Raw genomic sequence first — 20,614 nt, forward strand, 5'->3', positions numbered from 1 at the left:
CTATTAACCTTTTCGTTTACATTGTCCAATAATATTTTAATTATCTATCTTGATTAGAAAGTATACCCACATCGAATTCTTCAATAAATAGCATTTCCTCACTTATAATAAAAGTCCAAATCTTATTATATAAAGGAGTGTTTACCTGGCCCTCCACGTAGAAAAGTGGCTGTGGGCGTGACACTTGTCCAACTAATAAAACGCTCCCTTTCATTTTATTTTTCACGTCAGTCCGTTGGGCCTGTCTTAATAATTTATATGGACGTTTTGCATTGTTGAGCCTATACCGAACCAGACCGTGATATGATGTATTCTAAACGCTGCGTTTTTAATTATGCCTTCTATCGCTCTCCTTCTCCGCCGTAGGTGCATTTAGGGTTTCCATGGAAACTGATTCTTCTTCCTCAGGATCCAGCAATCAATCGGCGCCGTAGTGAATCTAGATTTTCCAACGAGCTATTCATCTTCTTCCTACTGATCAAGTAATCAGTCGATTACGGAATCGTTGCTATTAAATTCTCTCTTTAAATCAATCTACACGATATCTCTTCAAAAGCGGTGGTGGTTCGACTATAATAAGGTTAACATCCCTACAATCTATAGCATCCTATCAATCTATTAGAACAAAGTAATCTCCTTATTTTCTGAAAAATTTGCTAATGCTCGAGTTTTCCTTTCCGATTTGAAATCTGGCAGATGTTCTTCCACAGTGGAGGTTAGGTTATTGCCTTTCTGAGAGGCAAGGAACATCAGGCGAGGTGATGAACTGATGTCCGTAGATACGCTCCTGCTTCCGTTTTAGAATTCCGATTGTATGTATATAAGTTGATTTTCCCCAAATTATAAGAATTTTCACTGAGCGTTTATTAGTTGTGACTTTCTACGATTTACTTTCAAGCAAATCTTATGCCAGCCACCATTGGTCCCTATCTCACGGTGGGGTCGATGTATTCCATAACCGGTTTCGATGTGGCTCGGTGTAACCCAAACTTCAGGCTGTCGGACTCCTCTTCATTTGATTCATTGGCAAACTCCTCTCTCCTTCTTACTGACTTCAAAGCCGGTCGATGTAGCACAACCGTCGAAGTGCGGCGACCTCATCAGTCTCCGCTTGCTTTCTCCATCGACTTTAACCTAACGTTCTTGCTAATACTGCTCACCTAATCATCAGCAGACGCGTCCGGGGATGGGTCCACCAATCGTTGTCTCACTGATATCGGCTTTGGTCCTCTCAGATATTTTTTACAAATTTTCTAAAGCTTTAGAGAGATCTCAAAACGTCGACAGCCATGGCGACCACCAAAGTCCAGAGGATTATGACCCAGCCAATCGTATGTTTCCTTAGATCTTTTCTCATCCATATGTATTGTTATGACTACTTTCTCTGTATTCTTTGACTGAATTTTGCTTTCGTTTTCTATTGGTTTCGTGGCAGCTACGTAACTGAGTTTTAGGGGTTTCAAAGTGTAAGCTCCATAACAATGGATTTCCAGGTTTTCAATGTGTTTTCTTATTTATCTTCTGGTTTTTATTTGTCACGCAGAAAGTTCGAGTCCATATTTGGCTCTTTTGAGCGGAAAGATCTGAAGACTTAAGAAATAATTAATGTAAGTCATCTTTTTTTTTCTTGCACTACACATTGTTTAGCTATGAATCCGTTGCGAACAGAGTACTCTATAATTCCTAGCTTAGTTTTCTTTGTAAATCAAGTTTAAATACAGAAACAGTGTGTATATTGTTGTGTTATTGACGTCTCTTCGTTTTTGCAAGTGTTCAGGAATTCATGGTGTTCTCTTTGTGCTACTGAATTCATGGAGTACAAACACTACTGAGTAATTTCATCAACACACTTCTGAATTTTTCTTAACTTGAATATCTATCATTTTTTTTGATGCATATGTTATAATATAATCCACCACCATTGGATCTAATTTAAGTAGTTTATAAGATGATCACACAGAGGAAACACTGAACTGGAGTTTGAACTATATTTTTCTTTGTGCTTAAAAGTATCCATTGTTCATGTGTATGAATGATTGCAACACCATTGGGTTCACTCTTGGGTTCATACCTTCTGAGATCATTCTTTCAACCCCTTCTATGACCATTTTACCAATCATGTCTTTTAATGTATTTATCTATAATTTTCTTATTGAGTAATAGAGGGTTGCTTCACATTTTATTTTAACTTAAGGTCATGTTCTTGATTCACCTTTCTCCTTCACATTATGTATCTGCGGTTGATCAAAATTACATGCTTATGGTGACAGGGGCTATGTCTTGATGCATGCATAAGCTACATAGATGGTGCTTATGATCTTTTCCAACTTGCCACGCTAAGCTATATGTTAATTTAGCGCAGACATATTAATCTTTATGTTTTTCATTTTCCTCTGCTGTTTGTCGACAGAATTTGAGAGCTAATATGTATTTGACTACATAGAGCTTCAAGCTATATTTTCGAAGTGTGAAGAGAGTTTATTTTTAGCAACTTATTTGCTTCTTTTGAGATATCTATATTGATCATTAGAACATAATAACTTGCAGAAAAGGTAGCAAGATGGAACAAGGTGACCGAGAAGTATAAAAAAGTTGCTTTCGTCCTGGACCTGGATGATAGATTTGGATATGTATCTATGCCCAGCTTAGGCCACAAAAACTTCTCACAGGCCGTAAACATACATGATCGTGACACAATCGCATATACTGGTATCGTTGGTATAATGGATCACTGGAAGTTAGATTGGGATGAGGTAGTGATACCTCTCTCTGAAGGGTTATGAGCCGATTTGAGTCCATAGGTGCAGGATTAGTAATGTCACGAGGTGATACAGATTTGAAGGAGTGGCTAATATATTTCCACCTTTGTATAACGAGTGACAGTTTGTAAAAGGTAAATTCCATGCATGCTTTTTAAATGTCGTAATTAGCAGCTTATGATGAATAGTTATATTTAAATTAACTTCAGATAGTTTTTTTTTTTTTGAAAAAAAATTAACTTCAGATAGTTCACACAAAGGATTATATCTTTGTTCATAGGTTTTCTAAGCTTCATTTCAACTTCTCATCAGCCCCTCCATCATTAACCAAACAGATTTATGGGCGTACGAAAGATAAACAAGTATATAATAGGTGTATAGTTAGAGAACAGGTGTGGCATATACAAAAAGAGAAGGAGCCTGAGAGCTTGACTCCATAAAAATCCAGTAAATTTAAAAACGAAAGATAAAAAAAATAAAAAATAAATAAATAAACGAAAGATACGTACATATAATCTAGAAAAATACACTACCATAGCAATAAAAAAAGTTTTGGTCACAAAAATAGACCACAAAGATGAAAATTACCAAAATATTTTATTAAAAAAGGAAATATATATTTATACCCATAGAATTAATTAATCCAAACTTAGGGTTTAGAGTTAAAGGGCGAAGATTTGAGATTGAGGTTTAAAATTTTATAAAATAAAAAATAAATATTAAAAATTTGAAAATAAAAATTTTAAAATTAATTTCAAAAAGTATTTTCGAATTACAAAAATAAAATTTGAAAAATAAAATAAAAAAAAATCGATTTTTTTTTAAAAAAAATACATTTTTATAAAAAAAAAATTCAAATTTGCAAACATATAATCTAAAACTATATTTTTTTATTTTTTTTATTTTTTATATCTAGAGTATTAGTTTCATTTTACCTATTAAATGAAACATTTTGGTCATTTTCCTCTTTGTGCTCTATTTTTGTGACCAAAACTTGAATTTAGGAGAATTGCGCTATAATCTAAGTGGTGTGTGTGTGTTTTATGTTATTTTACTACTAATAGTGTTTTCTTTCTCTATTTGCTTGACTACTTAATGGCTAAGATTAAGGATTTCCAAAGAGCTTACTTTGTATCTAGAGTAATTTGATGCAATACAAAAAATTTCTTCGTTACTCTTCCAAATTTTCTTTATTTTCGATATCTGAGGATCCATTTCTAACATTTCCATACATTTTTCAATCACTTCTATATAATTGTAACTTAACTTATTAGTAATTTGGATTTGGCTCCAGTTTGTAAATTAAATCTTCGTTTGCAAATTCTGGATTAAAATTACTTAGCTTATACACAAAATTAGCCTTAAACATTTTACCAAATAATATGTCTTTACAGACTCCCAACGGCAACGTTACATAAGCATCTCAAGGGTATATAATAACAAACACGCTATTACATTCCAATCGACATTTCTCATCCACAAACTAACGTTGAAAATGAATACGATTAAGTCACTAAACAAATGGCAAATATTCTAGCACGAACCAGTCTTAAATTATACTATTTATATTTTTAATAGGTTATGCTATTTATATATTAAATAAACATACAAAATATAGAATCAAAATTAAAATTTAAACAAAAAACACAAACTAAACAAAAAATCCGGACCTAGCCCGGGCCGACCCTAGTGGTAAATGAAAATATGATCTTGTCTTGGAGCTGTCCCAATAACAACTCTCTCATTCGAGACAAATGGCAACAACATTAGACTACTAATACTAAATAAAAAAAATTCAACTAACCATTGCAAAATTTCTAGAAATTGTATTATTTATCATAAGTCAAAGTGTTAGCTTAGAATATAAAAAAATAGTTTTCCAAAAAAAAAATATTATCCAACATAATTAAGCTATACTCTGTGCGTAGCACGGCGAAACCATTAGTATAGAAATAGAAAAAACATATCTAATGCAAATCATATGGGAATTATATTAGGTAATTTAAAATTTTAAGATATTGATATTTGGTTATTCAAAAAAATTTGTTCAAATATTTTATAGATCTCGTCAAGATATTTTAAGTAATTTAACGTTTAAAGCTTAATATATTTCAGTGGCACATTTGCAAATACTAAAATAAATCAAGGAGATCTCAAAAGTCTCATATTTTAATAGTATTGATTAATTTAATTGCACAAATTATAATTATTAGGATGAAAGAAGGGGAGTGAAAACTGAATATGAAATAAAGATAAATCAAATATAAACAGGAATTAAAAATGTAAAAAATAACGTAAATCAAACTTTTTACTTTCTTCGTTTTAACTGGAAGATTTTTTTGTTATGCACGATCAAACGAACAATAATTAAATTCATTAATTTATAAACTTATATCGCCCAATTATTTGTATTTTTATTTTTAACAATTGGATGAAATTCTTTTGATTTTTATCGAAGGGTCCAAAATTAAACTCAATTATCCATAAACCTATTTTCATCAACCAAACAACAATTATTAGTTTCACTATTTCTTTTTTTAACCAGGTGACCGAGTCCATTTACAAAAGGACAATTTTGTCCTAGCAAAAAGTGTTCATCCAGGTCAATGTGTTTGTACATGTAAGAAAACACAAATGTGGTTCCATATGTAACTCACTCATAAGACTTGATAAAACTTGTTTTAGCGGTTGTTTAACTTAGTTAAACTTGTTTGTTTATGTAACTAAGTAACATATAGTAAAATTGATAATGGTATACCAACTTTAGTAAGACTTCGAGATACTTGGTAACACTTATTTGTATAAGACTTTTTTTTAACACAACAATTTTTCATTCATAAGCTTAACCTGATACAAAGATAAGAGCAACATCAAGAACTCGATGTGCAGGTCTAATGGAAATTTTATAAACAAGGCCATGAAGATATAGAGACACAAACTTAGACAAGTTTGATAATAAGTTGAAAGAGATTCTAAAGGTACCACACACACGAGCAAACTCACAAAGAGATTACATTGTCCTTCAAAATCTTCAACCGTGGAAATAGTCACCGTCACGATACCCCGATTCTCATTTGGATGAGTCTCGTTGTACCTTTTAGTCCCAAACGAACCATTACACAAGGCAAGAAGCGGTAAGGAAATCGACGAAGTTTCTTGGCTTTGAAGCCAAAAGAAAAGTACCTCACATGAGGAATTTTGATGGAACTTTTCACTCCCACAAAGAGGAGGAAGATGGAAAAGGATCTCTCATGGCTCCAGCATGATGAAGTTTTGCTAGCCATTTTGAAAGAAAAAAAGACTAAGGTACTACAATCTTCAAGCTTTAAGAGACTCCAACCTAATATGAACTTGATTTGATACTAGCACTTGTTGGAGTTGGACGTTGATGATGAACTTTGCTTAGAAATTTGGAGTTAACTCCAAAGATTGCACCAAAGAAAGAGACGCGTACTTCTGAGCTTTTCATATTCACATCGGACAGATAGATGGGCTTAACAATAGATTCCAAGAGAGTAAGCATTGAGTTCAGGCAGAAAACTCCCACTCCAGCGCCAACGCCGAGCCGATGGTCAGTGAAGTCTAGTAAGCTTCGATAGAATGAGCATTCATCGGTATGTGCAGCTGCAAGCGGATTTTCTGGTGAGAGTCCAGAGCCGAAGAGGCTAACAGATCATGTCTACAGAGAAGCAGAATGGTATGGCTGGTGATACAGGTCTGAGAAGGGAACGTGTCTTCACCGGAGCAGAAGAGATGACCGGCAAAGAAAGAGCTGTTGGAATGGAGGTGGAGACAGAGCGTCGTGATTCCATATCTGGTTGCCGAGAAAGAAGTCGTACACATCGGAAGACAGATCTACAGTTGAAATCAGAGCACTTGAACAAGCCAGAGAATGACGAGTGAAGACCATGGACCAAAGGGCTTGGATGCAGTGTTGAAGTTTCAGATCTTGCCACAAGGATAAGTGTGGAGCCCCACACACACGAGTAGCCATACTTAGATCTGAAGCAAGTTTTGCAGATAACGGCGGAAGGGTGTTACAGGTGATGAACAAGAGCCAGAGAGCTTGGGTGTGGTAACGGCGACGAGGACATTATTGAGTTATTCTTGTTTATGAGTTATTCTAGGTTCACCGACCAATAAAAAATTATCTATGAGTTATTGTTGAGTTCACCTTCGGGTTAATTCGTAGGTTCACTAACCAATACGAATTTGTTATTTGATATTTAGTATTTTTTTAAAAAAAAATATGTATTATCAAATTATATTATGTTTTTAAAATAAAAACATAAAATAAATAAATAATAAGAATAGTTGCAAAAAAAAAAAGAATTTTAAAAAATATATTTTTAATACTGTCAGCAAAACACTAAACCCTAAATTTTAAACTCTTGGATAAACCCTAAACCTTTGGATAAATCTTAAACCCTAAATCAAAAACACTAAATACTAAATCTTAAAAATCTTAAATCATTAATCCTAATCCCTATATCATTGGATAAAAACAAATAAAAATAGTAATAGTTTTTTTTTTTTGAACTGGAAAATAGTAGTAGTTGCTAAAAAAAAAGATTTTTTTTAAATATTTTTAACGTCGTTGGCAAAACACTAAACCCTAAATACTAAACACTAAACTCTTAACCCTTGAATAAACCATAAACCCTAGGGTTTAGGATTTATCCAAGGGTTTAAGGGTTAGGATTAAGGGTTTAGTGTTTTTAAGATTTAGTATTTAGTGTTTTGATTTAGGGTTTAGGAATTATCCAAGGGTCAATGGTTTATTCAAGGGTTTACAGTTTAGGGTTTATGATTTAGCGTTTAGTGTTTTGCTGACGGCATTAAAAATATTTAATTTTTTTTTGCAACTATTACTATTTTTTATTTAGTTTTACTTTTTTATTTTAAAAGTATAATATAATTTGACAACATTTTATTTTTTTTAAGATAATAAATATAAAATAACAAATTTTTATTGATTGGTAAACCTACATGTTTACCCTCGAAGACGAACCCAATAATAGGAGGTGAACCCAATAATACCTCTTTGTTTATTGTTTACCATGCTTTACTTTCTGATTAAAAAATGCTAAGTCCTAAAATTCTGTTTATTGTTTAGGTTTTTAAGCTTGTGATTACTTCATAGTTCACTAACATGTAGACTAGTTCGAACTTCTAATAAGAGGCCTAAAATAATAAAAAGAGTCTCTGAGTAAGAGGGATCAAAGGTTAGAAGACGTGTTTCGAGCTCTGAACGTAAAGTTGCCATATATATATCTATAATATTATTTGAGAAGTCAGCTTCCAATGTGTCGCGTTCACGTTAACTCTCACGATGGTTGATTACACTGATACTTTTAATGAATTTAAAGTATTACATTTAAATACTATTACAGATTTTTTATTTAGTTTCCTTTTTAAAATTTTTCAAATAACATATATAATAAAAAGAAAATATTTATAAAGTTTAAAAAGTAAATTTAAAAACGAAAATATATGTATATATAATATGATTTCATTAAAAAAGAAAGTTCAGAAAATAGTAATATTCCATTTAAAAAAATATTTATAAATAACATAAAATATACTTTTGAAGTAATAAAATAGTTTATTTATACAGTATATATATTTTCTTTATATGAATATATATATATATATATATATGTGTATATAATGTGAATACCAAAGAAAATCAAATACTTACATAATATTTTAAAATAGCATAACACTATATACTTTAACGAGAGAGATATATTATATTTTATCATTATTAAAATTATATGTTTTCTTAATATATAATTTGCTTTCAAATTTTTATGTTTGTAGAACTTAATATATAATCAAGATACCAAAGAAAATCTGAATTCCCATTTTAATATTATTTAAAATAAATTTCAATTTACCATTCAATAAATCTAAGGCATAAAATTATTTAGAATTTAGAAAATATTTTAATTATTGTAAATATTAATATGATGTTCATGAACTTCCAAAAATGTATGAGTTACTTATGTATGTACATATATATATGCATGAAACTTTAGAGTATTATCGTTATATTAATTTATGTAATTTGGAATCAAAGACTTTAGTTTATTTTTTATTTTATTCTAAACACAATATATCTTAAGGTACACTTAATTTTCCTAAAATATATTTACATATTTAAGATAACAACAAGCGTAAATGCATATAAGAAAATTAATGAAAATTTTAATATATTTTGAATAAAACATTTAATAGTTGAATTTAGAAAAATATATGCAATCGAATATACCCAAATGATAACTAAATAGACTATAAAAAAAACTCGACTAGATATAACATATCTAAAATAATATGTCTAACTAAAGTAATATAATATTATTAATATAAATTATAAATTAATTTAAAATTAAAAATAAATAGCAATCAATTATTATAATATATTTACTTTATAAATATTTATATCCGTGCATGAGCACGGAAAAATCAACTAGTAGTTCAATATATATTATTTTATGTTTTTGTCGCAGATATATATATATAATTTTTTTTTCTTTTTTTTTGCTAACTGTCGCAGATATATTTGACAGTGCGTTTTAATCAACTATCAGTTTATTCAAAGATCACACGATTGCATACATTATCGATACCTGGGCTAGTCTATAGAGAAGCAGAATGGTATGGCTGGTGATACAAGTCTGAGAAGGGAACGTGTCTTCACCGGAGCAGAAGAGATGACCGGCAAAGAAAGAGCTGTTGGAATGGAGGTGGAGACAGAGCGTCGTGATTCCATATCTGGTTGCCGAGAAAGAAGTCGTACACATCGGAAGACAGATCTACAGTTGAAATCAGAGCACTTGAACAAGCCAGAGAATGACGAGTGAAGACCATGGACCAAAGGGCTTGGATGCAGTGTTGAAGTTTCAGATCTTGCCACAAGGATAAGTGTGGAGCCCCACACACACGAGTAGCCATACTTAGATCTGAAGCAAGTTTTGCAGATAACGGCGGAAGGGTGTTAGAGGTGATGAACAAGAGCCAGAGAGCTTGGGTGTGGTACGGCGACGAGGACATTAGAGCATATGCAATGGTCATCCCCCAAGGGGAGTCCTTACCATTTTTTTATTATTAATTTTTTTTTTTAAATAGTTAAGGATTTATATTAAGAAGCTCGGTGCAATGGTGATATCCGATTAGGAGTCGTTAGAGAAAAAAAATTTTGTTTTTTAAAAAAATGAAAAATTATTTTAAATTATTAGAAGTTAAAATATTACAATACATAGAATTTTTTTAAAAAAAGATACAATGATAAAACTTAAAATACCCTAATTATTAATCTTCCTCACCAAATTTGTTCCAAATATTTTCGATTAAATCATTCTTCAATCGTTCATGTATTTGCCTATCACGAAGATCATTCTGATTGGGAAACATATTATTCAGATTTGTAGGCCTCTCGGTTTCAACCTCTGAACTTCTGGTGACGTCTCCTTCTGCAAATTCTGAAATATCAAATGTATCCATCTCGTTCATTTTCGACTATCATATTGTGTAGTATGATACATGCTCTCATAATCTTCCCTATCTTTGCCTTGTTCATTGAAAGAGCCGGGTTTTTCACAATCGCAAACCGGGCTTGTAGAACTCCAAAAGCCCGCTCCACATCTTTACGGGTTGCTTCTTGAACTTTAGCAAATAACTCTTGTTTAGGAGTTTGGGGGGAGTGTGATAGATTGGATAAATGTTGACCATTTTGGATATATCCCGTCTGTGAGGTAGTACGCCAATTTATACGGATGCCCGTTGACCACGTACTTTACCCTGGGGGCACGACCTTCTAAAATGTCATAAAAAACAGGAGACCGATCGAGGACATTGAGATCGTTTAAGGTACCTGGAGGACCAAAAAAGGCGTGCCATATCCAAAGATCTTGTGAAGCTACAGCCTCTAATACAATTGTCGGTTTTCCTTATCCACGTGTGTATTGTCCTTTCCAAGCGGTCGGACAATTTTTCCACTCCCAATGCATACAGTCAATGCTCCCGACCATCCCAGGAAACCCGCGTGTCTCTCCAATATCGAGAAGTCGTCGAAGATCCGTCGGTGTGGGTCTTCGTAGATACTCATCTCCAAACAACCGGATGATTCCATCAGTGAACTTATGTAAACACAAAAGTGCAGTGCTCTCACCAATTCGGAGATACTCGTCAACCGCATCAGCTGCAGAACCATAAGCAAGCTGACGAATTGTTGCCGTACATTTTTGAAGCGGTGTATGACCAAACCTCCCGGTTGCATCTTGTCTATGTTGAAAGAACGGAATGTTCTCTGAGAGTTCATAGACAATACGCATGAATAAATCCTTATTCATGCGAAAACGCCGTCTGAACTGTGCCGAGTATGTCGCGTCTACGCTGAAGTAGTCATTCCATAAACGGTTATGGCCTCCTTCACGATATCGTTCTACATAAGCACGTCTCCGTCGATTATTTGGTTGGGGCTCCACAATATCATTGTATGTATCTTCGACGATTTGGTCGATAATATCATCCAATCTTTCGTCGACATCATCAGATGATGATGATGATGACATTAGTAGATATTCCTACGGTCAAAAAATATTATTATTTTCATTTGATCAAAAAGTATACTAAGAAGTAAACCTGAGTAGAGAGCTATTACAAGAGTAGAAGGAGATCTTGGTTCACAAATATTACAAAGCTTTCTGATGTTTAGTACAATGAGAAACATAGAGAGCTATTACATGGCCGAGTACTTATAGTACCTAAAAGTGGAAAACAACTACCCCGTCACTTGTGAGCTGGAGCTACAATCCAAAATGCTCTCACTACTCCAAATGTATCCGTGACTACTTCATCTTGCTAAAGACCAAAACACTTAGACGCCCGTGACTACTTCACCTAACCTGCAACAACATATTAAAAACATGTTAGCTTAGCTGTAAAACAACAAGAAACAACATAGTACACAGGGACTACTAGGCAACCTCAATCAACACAGAGTTCACATCATATCATTTCAGACATTAGCTTCAGTTTAAGTGATGTTTCGATATCAGATAAAGGCTCTTTCTTCGCCAGCAAGCGATCAAGGAGTTTGTTTTTTGAAAGTTTTTCCTTAAGTTCTAACACACTTGGACAACTCTTCTTCTTTACCACTCTTCTTCTTCTTCTTACTGCCACCTTTCGCAGCCCTTACCCCGATTGGTCTCTCCTCTGGATCTCCCACGTCCGCTTCTTCTGTATCAACCTCCAAGACGGACCTCCGCTTTTCCTTTCCACCTTCCTTAGCCACATAAATCGAGGCCCATTTCTGGTCATGCCTCAGCTCCCTCCAGCAGTGATCAAGTGTGAACTTGTAACCATACTTGGTGAAGAATATATCTAATGCAGCTTTCATCAGATCATCATCATCATTTTCCCCACTTTTCTGCGTCCTCAAAGCTGCATCATAGCTTCCAGTAAACTGCATACTTCCCCGTTGATCCTACTCCACCTCTGTTTGCAAGAGGTAATCTCTCGCGCTGTTTGACCAACGAGCAGAGGGCTTGCGTTGTAGTACTCTACAATACGCTTCCAGAAATCCCCAACTCTCTGCTCGTTGCCAATGATAGGATCCTTACTGGTGTTAAGCCAAGCACCAATAAGGATCTTATCTTCTCTAGGAGAATATTTCCTCCTCTCAGCAGACTGAGCAGGAACTTCAGACCCGAACCAATAAGGTTCGGGTGATTCAAGGTCTATAGGTATTTGACTATGCAGAAGGTTTGTGAAACCATCCATCTCTCTAGTTTTTATTCTGTGTTACTCTAGTAGTTACACAGAGGCTTAAGTAAGCCATGTTTATTTATTATACAATTAAAGTTGAGCAGTTAGGAAGATAGGAAGCAAACTACAAGCATTTAACAACAATGAAATCCTAAGTACTATACTAGCAAACAGAGGTGATGATAGGAAGCATACTAGCCTATTTAAAACCAATCAAATCAAACGGGTTGGAAAGACATAAAGTAATTCAGTAGCATTTATTACTCTTGTCCTAATTTTTATTCTACCACCAAACACCATTCAAACCATTCTAACAATATGAATTTCTTTTGAAGAGAAAATCCAAAGTGAAGTGATTAAAACCATAGTACCTGACTTATTTGGCCACTTGTGCGGTGATAGAATAGTCCCGTTTGAAGCCTTTGAAGGAACTCCTGCAAAAACATAAGATAATGCAGTCAAATGTTGTAAAACCATCGATTAATCTATATATTAATTCCAATGAACTCTAAAACTTACCACGTAGAACGAAGAATAGCAAAGCTATCACCACTAGTACGCACACCATTAGCTTAACTCGTGCTAAATCCTTTCCTAACTCGTGCACACTCTTCTCTAGCAGCAGCAACTTCTGCTCTCTCTCTGTACCTTCTTCATTAAGCCGCCTTAGCTGCGTCTGAAAGTCCCTCATCTCCTCCTGAACCGCTTTCTCTATATCGAAGCTACTCTCTGCCTCATCCGCCGTTGCACGTTCCGCGTACAACCGAGCTTCATCCGCGTACAACTGAGCTTCTTCTTCGAGAAGTGAGGTTACGTCCACCTCCGCGGATGATGAGGACGGCTGGCTGTAGCTATATTGTCCCATTCTCGTTAACCTCGACCATAAGAGAGAAACAAGGAGCACAGATTAGCAACGATCTTCATAAAGAGAAAGACACACAAACATATCGACAAAGACACACAAAATCGAGAAGAAACGAATTGAATTCCAATGAATCCTTTATCTAACCAAAATCGAGAAGAAACAAAATGAACAAAGCGATTGAAACGATTTAAACCAAACCCCCCTTTCGTTTAATACCAAAATCGTATTCAAACCGTAATTTTGAAACGAAAAATCCCAAAATCGAAAAAACCGAACCCTAGGATATATTGAATTATTCTTGTTTATGAGTTTATGAGTTATTCTAGGTTCACCAACCAGTAAAAATTTGTTAGGAGTTATTGTTGAGTTCACCCTGAAGTTAACTTGTAGGTTCACTGACCAATAAGAATTTGTTATTTTATATTTAGTATTTTTTTTAAGAAAAATATTATTAAATTATATTATGTTTTTAAAATAAAAAAATAAAATAAATAAAAAATAGTAATAGTTGTAAAAAAAAAGAATTTAAAAAATATATTTTTAACATTGTCAGCAAAACACTAAATTCTAAATCTTAAACTCTTGGGTAAACCCAAAACCTTTGGATAAATCTTAAACCCTAAATCAAAAACACTAAACACTAAATCTTAAAAATCCTAAACCCTTAATCCTAATCTCTATATCATTGGATAAAAACAAATAAAAAATAGTAGTAGTTTTTTTTTTGAACTGGAAAATAGTAGTAGTTGCTAAAAAAAAAGAATTTTTTCAAATATTTTTAATGTCGTTGGCAAAACACTAAACTCTAAATACTAAACACTAAACTCTTAACCCTTGGATAAACCATAAACCTTAGGGTTTAGGATTTATCCAAGGGTTTAGGAGTTAGGATTAAGGGTTTAGTATTGTTAAGATTTAGTATTTAGTGTTTTGATTTAAGGTTTAGGAATTATCCAAGGGTCTATGGTTTATTCAAGGGTTTACAGTTTAGAGTTTAGGATTTAGGGTTTAGTGTTTTGCCGACGGCGTTAAAAATATTTAAATTTTTTTTTTTTGCAACTATTACTATTTTTTATTTATTTTTACTTTTTTATTTTAAAAGCATAATATAATTTGACAATATACTTTTTTTAATAACAAATTTTTATTGATTGGTAAACCTACATGTTTACTCTCGAGGGCGAACCCAATAATAGGGGCTCAACCCAATAATACCTCTTTGTTTATTGTTTAACATGCTTTACTTTCTGATTAAAAAATGCTAAGTCCTTAAATTCTGTTTATTGTTTAGGTTTTTAAGCTTGTGATTACTTCATAGTTCACTAACATGTAGACTAGTTCGAACTTCTAATAAGAGGCCTAAAATACTAAAAAGAGTCTCTGAGTAAGAGGGATCAAAGGTCAGAAGACGTGTTTTGAGCTCTGAACGTAAAAACTAAGAACATGATTAACCCGGAGTTCTTAGAGTGAAGTTTTTAGCGCAAGTTAAAAAACTGTTTCTTAACTTTTAACTAAAAAAGCTAATAACCGGTTTTTAAAGTCCTTATTTAAAAACCGGTTCTTAGCTTTTTTAGTTAAAACTTAAGAAACAGTTTTTTAACTTCCGCTAAAAACTCCACTCTAAGAACTCCGGGTTAATGATGGTTTAAAGTTACCATATATATATATCGTTCAATATATATTATTTTATGTTTTTGTCGCAGATATATATATATATATATTATTTTTTTTGCTAACAGTCGCAGATATATTTGACGATGCGTTTTAATCAACTATCAGTTTATTCAAAGATCACACGACTACATACATTATCGATAATTGGGCTAGTCTATAGTAAAGGAGCTTGGGATCCATTGCATGTCTAAAGGACTACAATCGATTTCCTTTACAGACTTGTTTTATTACTATTATATATTTTTTTGCAACTACTTGTATTATAAAAAGTTTAGTGAACATCAAAGTTTACAACGAAACAGAAGATTCCAGAGACATAATCAACGGTATAACAAAAACAGAAAGCATTACAACATACGAAAGATATAGCCATTAAAAGACGAGTCATGCTCAGCAACACAACGAAAGACTTGTTTTATTCATTACTAATATTAAGCATGCATGGAAGTAACGTGCATGGAGTACCAAATTGTTAAGTCACTGCCCTTTCCGATTTAATGTCTTCGGTTACCAATGCCACCACCACCACCACCACCAGCTCCTCCTCCTGCACCACCTCCAGCTCCAACTCCTACACCAACATTTGCTCCGCCTCCTACACCACCGCCGACTCCTCCTCCACCCGCTAGACCACCACCAGCTCCTCCTCCTGCACCACCTCCAGCTCCAACTCCTACACCAACATTTGCTCCGCCTCCTACACCACCGCCGACTCCTCCTCCACCCGCTAGACCACCACCAGCTCCTCCTCCTGCACCACCTCCAGCTCCAACTCCTACACCAACATTTGCTCCGCCTCCTACACCACCGCCGACTCCTCCTCCACCCGCTAGACCACCACCAGCTCCTCCTCCTGCACCACCTCCAGCTCCAACTCCTACACCAACATTTGCTCCGCCTCCTACACCACCGCCGACTCCTCCTCCACCCGCTAGACCACCACCAGCTCCTCCTCCTGCACCACCTCCAGCTCCAACTCCTACACCAACATTTGCTCCGCCTCCTACACCACCGCCGACTCCTCCTCCACCCGCTAGACCACCACCAGCTCCTCCTCCTGCACCGCCTCCTGCTCCAACTCCTACACCAACATTTGCTCCACCTCCTACACCACCTCCCACTCCTCCACCACCACCGCCAACTCCACCTCCTGCCCCTACACCACCGCCAACTCCACCTCCTACACCACCGCCTACTCCTCCTACTCCTCCTCCAGCATTTCCTCCGGCACCACCTCCCACTGCACCACCACCTCCACCGCCTGCACCTGCACCACCGCCAACTCCACCTCCTGCCCCTACACCACCGCCAACTCCACCTCCTACACCACCGCCTACTCCTCCTACTCCTCCTCCAGCATTTCCTCCGGCACCACCTCCCACTGCACCACCACCTCCACCGCCTGCACCTGCACCACCGCCAACTCCACCTCCTGCCCCTACACCACCGCCAACTCCACCTCCCACACCACCGCCAGCACCTCCACCACCAACACCACGGCCTCCTCCACCAACTCCACCACCGACTCCTCCTCCACCTACTACTCCACCGCCAGCTCCACCGCTACCACGTCCACCACCACCACCTCCTCCACCAATACCACCACCTGCACCACCACCTACTCCACCTCCAACACCACCACCTACTGCACCTCCAGCACCACCACCTACTGCACCTCCAGCACCACCACCTACTGCACCTCCAGCACCACCACCTACTGCACCTCCAGCACCACCACCTACTGCACCTCCAGCACCACCACCTACTGCACCTCCAGCACCACCACCTACTGCACCTCCAGCACCACCACCTACTGCACCTCCAGCACCACCACCTACTGCACCTCCAGCACCACCACCTACTGCACCTCCAGCACCACCACCTACTGCACCTCCAGCACCACCACCTACTGCACCTCCAGCACCACCACCTACTGCACCTCCAGCACCACCACCTACTGCACCTCCAGCACCACCACCTACTGCACCTCCAGCACCACCACCTACTGCACCTCCAGCACCACCACCTACTGCACCTCCAGCACCACCACCTACTGCACCTCCAGCACCACCACCTACTGCACCTCCAGCACCACCACCTACTGCACCTCCAGCACCACCACCTACTGCACCTCCAGCACCACCACCTACTGCACCTCCAGCACCACCACCTACTGCACCTCCAGCACCACCACCTACTGCACCTCCAGCACCACCACCTACTGCACCTCCAGCACCACCACCTACTGCACCTCCAGCACCACCACCTACTGCACCTCCAGCACCACCACCTACTGCACCTCCAGCACCACCACCTACTGCACCTCCAGCACCACCACCTACTGCACCTCCAGCACCACCACCTACTGCACCTCCAGCACCACCACCTACTGCACCTCCAGCACCACCACCTACTGCACCTCCAGCACCACCACCTACTGCACCTCCAGCACCACCACCTACTGCACCTCCAGCACCACCTCCAACACCACCTCCACCAAAGCCACCAGCACCACCACCTACTCCACCTCCGGAACCACCACCACCTCCAATCGAACCACCAACACCTCCTCCAGCGCCAATACTTCCACCACCTCCACCGCCAATTCCACCAGCACCAGATCCCCCACTACCCCGTCCACCACCACGTCCTCCTCCACCAACACTGCCGCCTCCACCTCCACCTGCGCTTCCACCTGCGCTTCCACCTACACCACCACCAAATCCCCCTCCAACTCCAACGCCACCACCTCCACCTACACCTCCCCCAGTACCACCACTACCACGTCCACCACCACCATGACCACCAGCACAGCTTCCTCCATTACCACCAGTACCACTTCCACCCCCTCCTCCGGATCCAATACCACCACCTCCACCAGCACCACCACCACCGCCTATGCCTCCTCCGACTCCAATGCCACCGCCAGCACCACCTCCTGCTCCGATACTACCTCCAGCACCTCCACCTCCACTAGCACCGTCTCTTTTGTTATTGTGATGTCGGTGTTTGCTCTTGGCATGATCATCTTTGCTAGATAATTTTCCCAACACTTGAGTCGACATCAGTAACATAAACACAGACGCCACTATCCAGCCCCTTCTTAAAAACATCCCCATAGTCTCTCTTTTCTCTCTCTCTCTCTCTCTCTCTCTTAATAAAGTTAATATACACACACACACGAAACTCACTCAATTGAGACAGATTCCCAAACAATATAAGCTCGATCAGAAATACTTATTTGATTATACCATGGCGACAAGCCCTATTTATAGCAAAACCTCCATCAACAGACGCAAACACGCGTCCTTTAATCCGATGTTCATGATAAAGATGAAAACCCCACTCAAGACTCGTAAAGGCGTCTAGAGACTCCTTTGGTCGACGTGAATACGCAATATAGTCCTCTACAAGCACTTACATCTATCTTATTAGAATATAATGCTGTTCGAAAACATAGATACCATTAAGTTAGGAAAAAAAAGGTGATAGACTTATGCTATTAAAAAAATTGTAAGTCCATTACAATATATTAAAAAGTAATGACCTTACGTTACTTGATAAACATATTCAAATCAAAATAATAATTTAAAATTAATTTATATCAAAAATTTATTCAAAAATATACATATATTCAAAAATTGATTTTTACTAACATATTTTCCAATAACCATTCTAAAAATGTTTTAAATATATATAAGAAAAATACAGTACAAAGCCCAATCTTAAAAACCAACTTAAATTATGGTTTTTATATTTCACATTAGAATTTAAAAATATAATATATATGATTATTGATATGATTGTACGTATAAAATATTATTAATTATAAGATTACTTATTTGATGACACATATAAAATATGATTAATTATATATAAAATACGATTAATTATATGAATACAAAATCTAGTATTCATTAAAGCTGATAATTAGGGGTGGGCGTACGGGTTCATTTTCGGGTCTGTTTGAGATTTCGTGTCCGGTTCAAATCTTTGATTCAAATCTTTGAGTATTCGGTTCAGATTTGGATAACCAATTTAAATATTTTAAAATATATTAAATTTATTGTATGCTTTAATTTTAAAAAAATCTATAAGCAAAAAAATATATTACATATAAATTGAATAACATATGTCAGGGTACCTAACTCAACATATAAATAGGTTTGATTTAAATATTTGGATAGATAATTAATAACTATTTAAGTATTTTTGGAGTTTTGAGTATATTTTAACTATTGTAGATATTTACGTTTGATTATTTGTATATATTTTCAAGTATTTAAATGAACTTAAAAGTATCATATATATTCTGGATGTTTTTATATATATTAAATTTAAAGTTAATTAATATATATAAGTATATAATTCTATTTTGGATACCCAAAATACTTCGGTTCAGATCGGATTATGTTTCAGTTCTTCAAATACCAAAATTTTGAATAATTCAAATATTTAATCAATTTCGGTTCGGATTGGAACTACTTATTCGGATTGAGATCAGTTCGGTTCTTCGAATTCGAGTTTTTTTGCTCAACCCTAAATAGTGACATAAAAAACAAATAACATCAGAATACATTTGCACGGACTAAAATCTAGTATTTATTAAAGCTGGTAATGATGATCACTTGTAGAAATATCATACACTCTTTGCTGTATTTATGTTTCAGTGGTTTTTAGTTAGTGGACTATTATACGTGCCTCGTTTCACCTCCTGCCAATACGCACTTCCATAAACCATCATGGTATTTTTAGTGTCGCTTTTTCATGTTTTGGACTTTTATCTATTATAGTTACAACTTACAAGGTCAAAAGGATTTCTCTAATATGCAATACGTGGCACACAAGGTTTCACACTACAAAAATTAAACTGCGTTCTTAACAGGAAAACGTTTTAATAACTATTTTTGATTATAATTTTTTCTGTATGTATATATATTTATTGTGAAATAGATCGGATGGAACTGTTTTTCGTCACTAATTCTCTCAAATAGTTGAGAGTATTTGAGATCAGAATTCTGGTTTATTTCAATCACGGTTTGTGTACTGACATAGATAACTTTTTCCAAACTAAAAGATACAGCAAACTCTAACGGTCTCCCTTCTTCCTCTTGGTTTGTTCCCCTATTGTTCCTTTCAGCCTCGGTCTTGTTCTCGTCTCTAGTTCCCGGCGTCTTTCTGGTGAGGTCCTCTGAAAAACTTTGAGCACAGATATTCAAATGTAGAACTCAAATGAATTGCAAAAACAATACTTTTATTAGAAACTCTTTAAACAAATTACACCTAATTTGTTTAATCAGGTTTACTTGACTTCACAACACGTGAATCAACACTGACCGGTTTCTAAACACTTCAGAATAGAATCATAATGATCTCTCTCTAACACAACTTTTTCTTTCTTCAAAATCTCAACTCGCTTGAACACTCAGCATCACCTTTTAAACTCCCATTCGGTGATCAGATCTTCTTGTTAAAGATAATCTCAAATCTTCAACTCAAATCCTAGAATCCCTCGATTTGATGTTTATCCTCGAAAGTGATAAGT

At 36.3% G+C, this 20,614-nt stretch overlaps 2 protein-coding genes and 1 long non-coding RNA gene across 8 annotated transcripts; 1 reads left to right on the forward strand and 2 right to left on the reverse strand.

Annotated features, from left to right (window-relative positions):
- Positions 1 to 302: 302 nt before the first annotated feature.
- LOC106320987 lies at positions 303 to 2,679 on the forward strand. 6 transcript variants are annotated; one of them, XR_001265985.1, is made up of 7 exons: positions 303 to 580; positions 697 to 1,331; positions 1,436 to 1,466; positions 1,544 to 1,607; positions 1,771 to 1,832; positions 2,271 to 2,465; positions 2,548 to 2,679. It is a non-coding gene; the product is annotated as an uncharacterized LOC106320987 (long non-coding RNA). The 6 variants fall into 6 exon arrangements; XR_001265986.1 differs by having other exon boundaries at positions 2,411 to 2,465; XR_001265984.1 differs by having other exon boundaries at positions 1,778 to 1,832; positions 2,411 to 2,465.
- Positions 2,680 to 11,640: 8,961 nt separating this feature from the next.
- On the reverse strand, positions 11,641 to 12,545 carry LOC106320984 (glutathione S-transferase T3-like). Its single transcript, XM_013759318.1, has 3 exons — positions 12,237 to 12,545; positions 11,897 to 12,192; positions 11,641 to 11,668 (listed from the first exon to the last, which is right to left on the reverse strand). Exons 1-3 carry the CDS (start codon positions 12,543 to 12,545, stop codon positions 11,641 to 11,643), a joined length of 633 nt encoding a protein of 210 aa, XP_013614772.1.
- Positions 12,546 to 15,327: 2,782 nt separating this feature from the next.
- Positions 15,328 to 18,433, reverse strand: LOC106320986 (glycine-rich cell wall structural protein). Its single transcript, XM_013759319.1, has 3 exons — positions 17,546 to 18,433; positions 16,319 to 17,071; positions 15,328 to 15,820 (listed from the first exon to the last, which is right to left on the reverse strand). The coding sequence occupies exons 1-3, from the start codon at positions 18,186 to 18,188 to the stop codon at positions 15,564 to 15,566; spliced, it is 1,653 nt and encodes a 550-aa protein (XP_013614773.1). The 5' UTR covers positions 18,189 to 18,433; the 3' UTR covers positions 15,328 to 15,563.
- Between the last annotated feature and the right edge of the window lie 2,181 nt (positions 18,434 to 20,614).

Source organism: Brassica oleracea, unplaced genomic scaffold (assembly GCF_000695525.1).
Source record: "Brassica oleracea var. oleracea cultivar TO1000 unplaced genomic scaffold, BOL UnpScaffold01162, whole genome shotgun sequence".
Lineage (NCBI taxonomy): Eukaryota > Viridiplantae > Streptophyta > Magnoliopsida > Brassicales > Brassicaceae > Brassica > Brassica oleracea.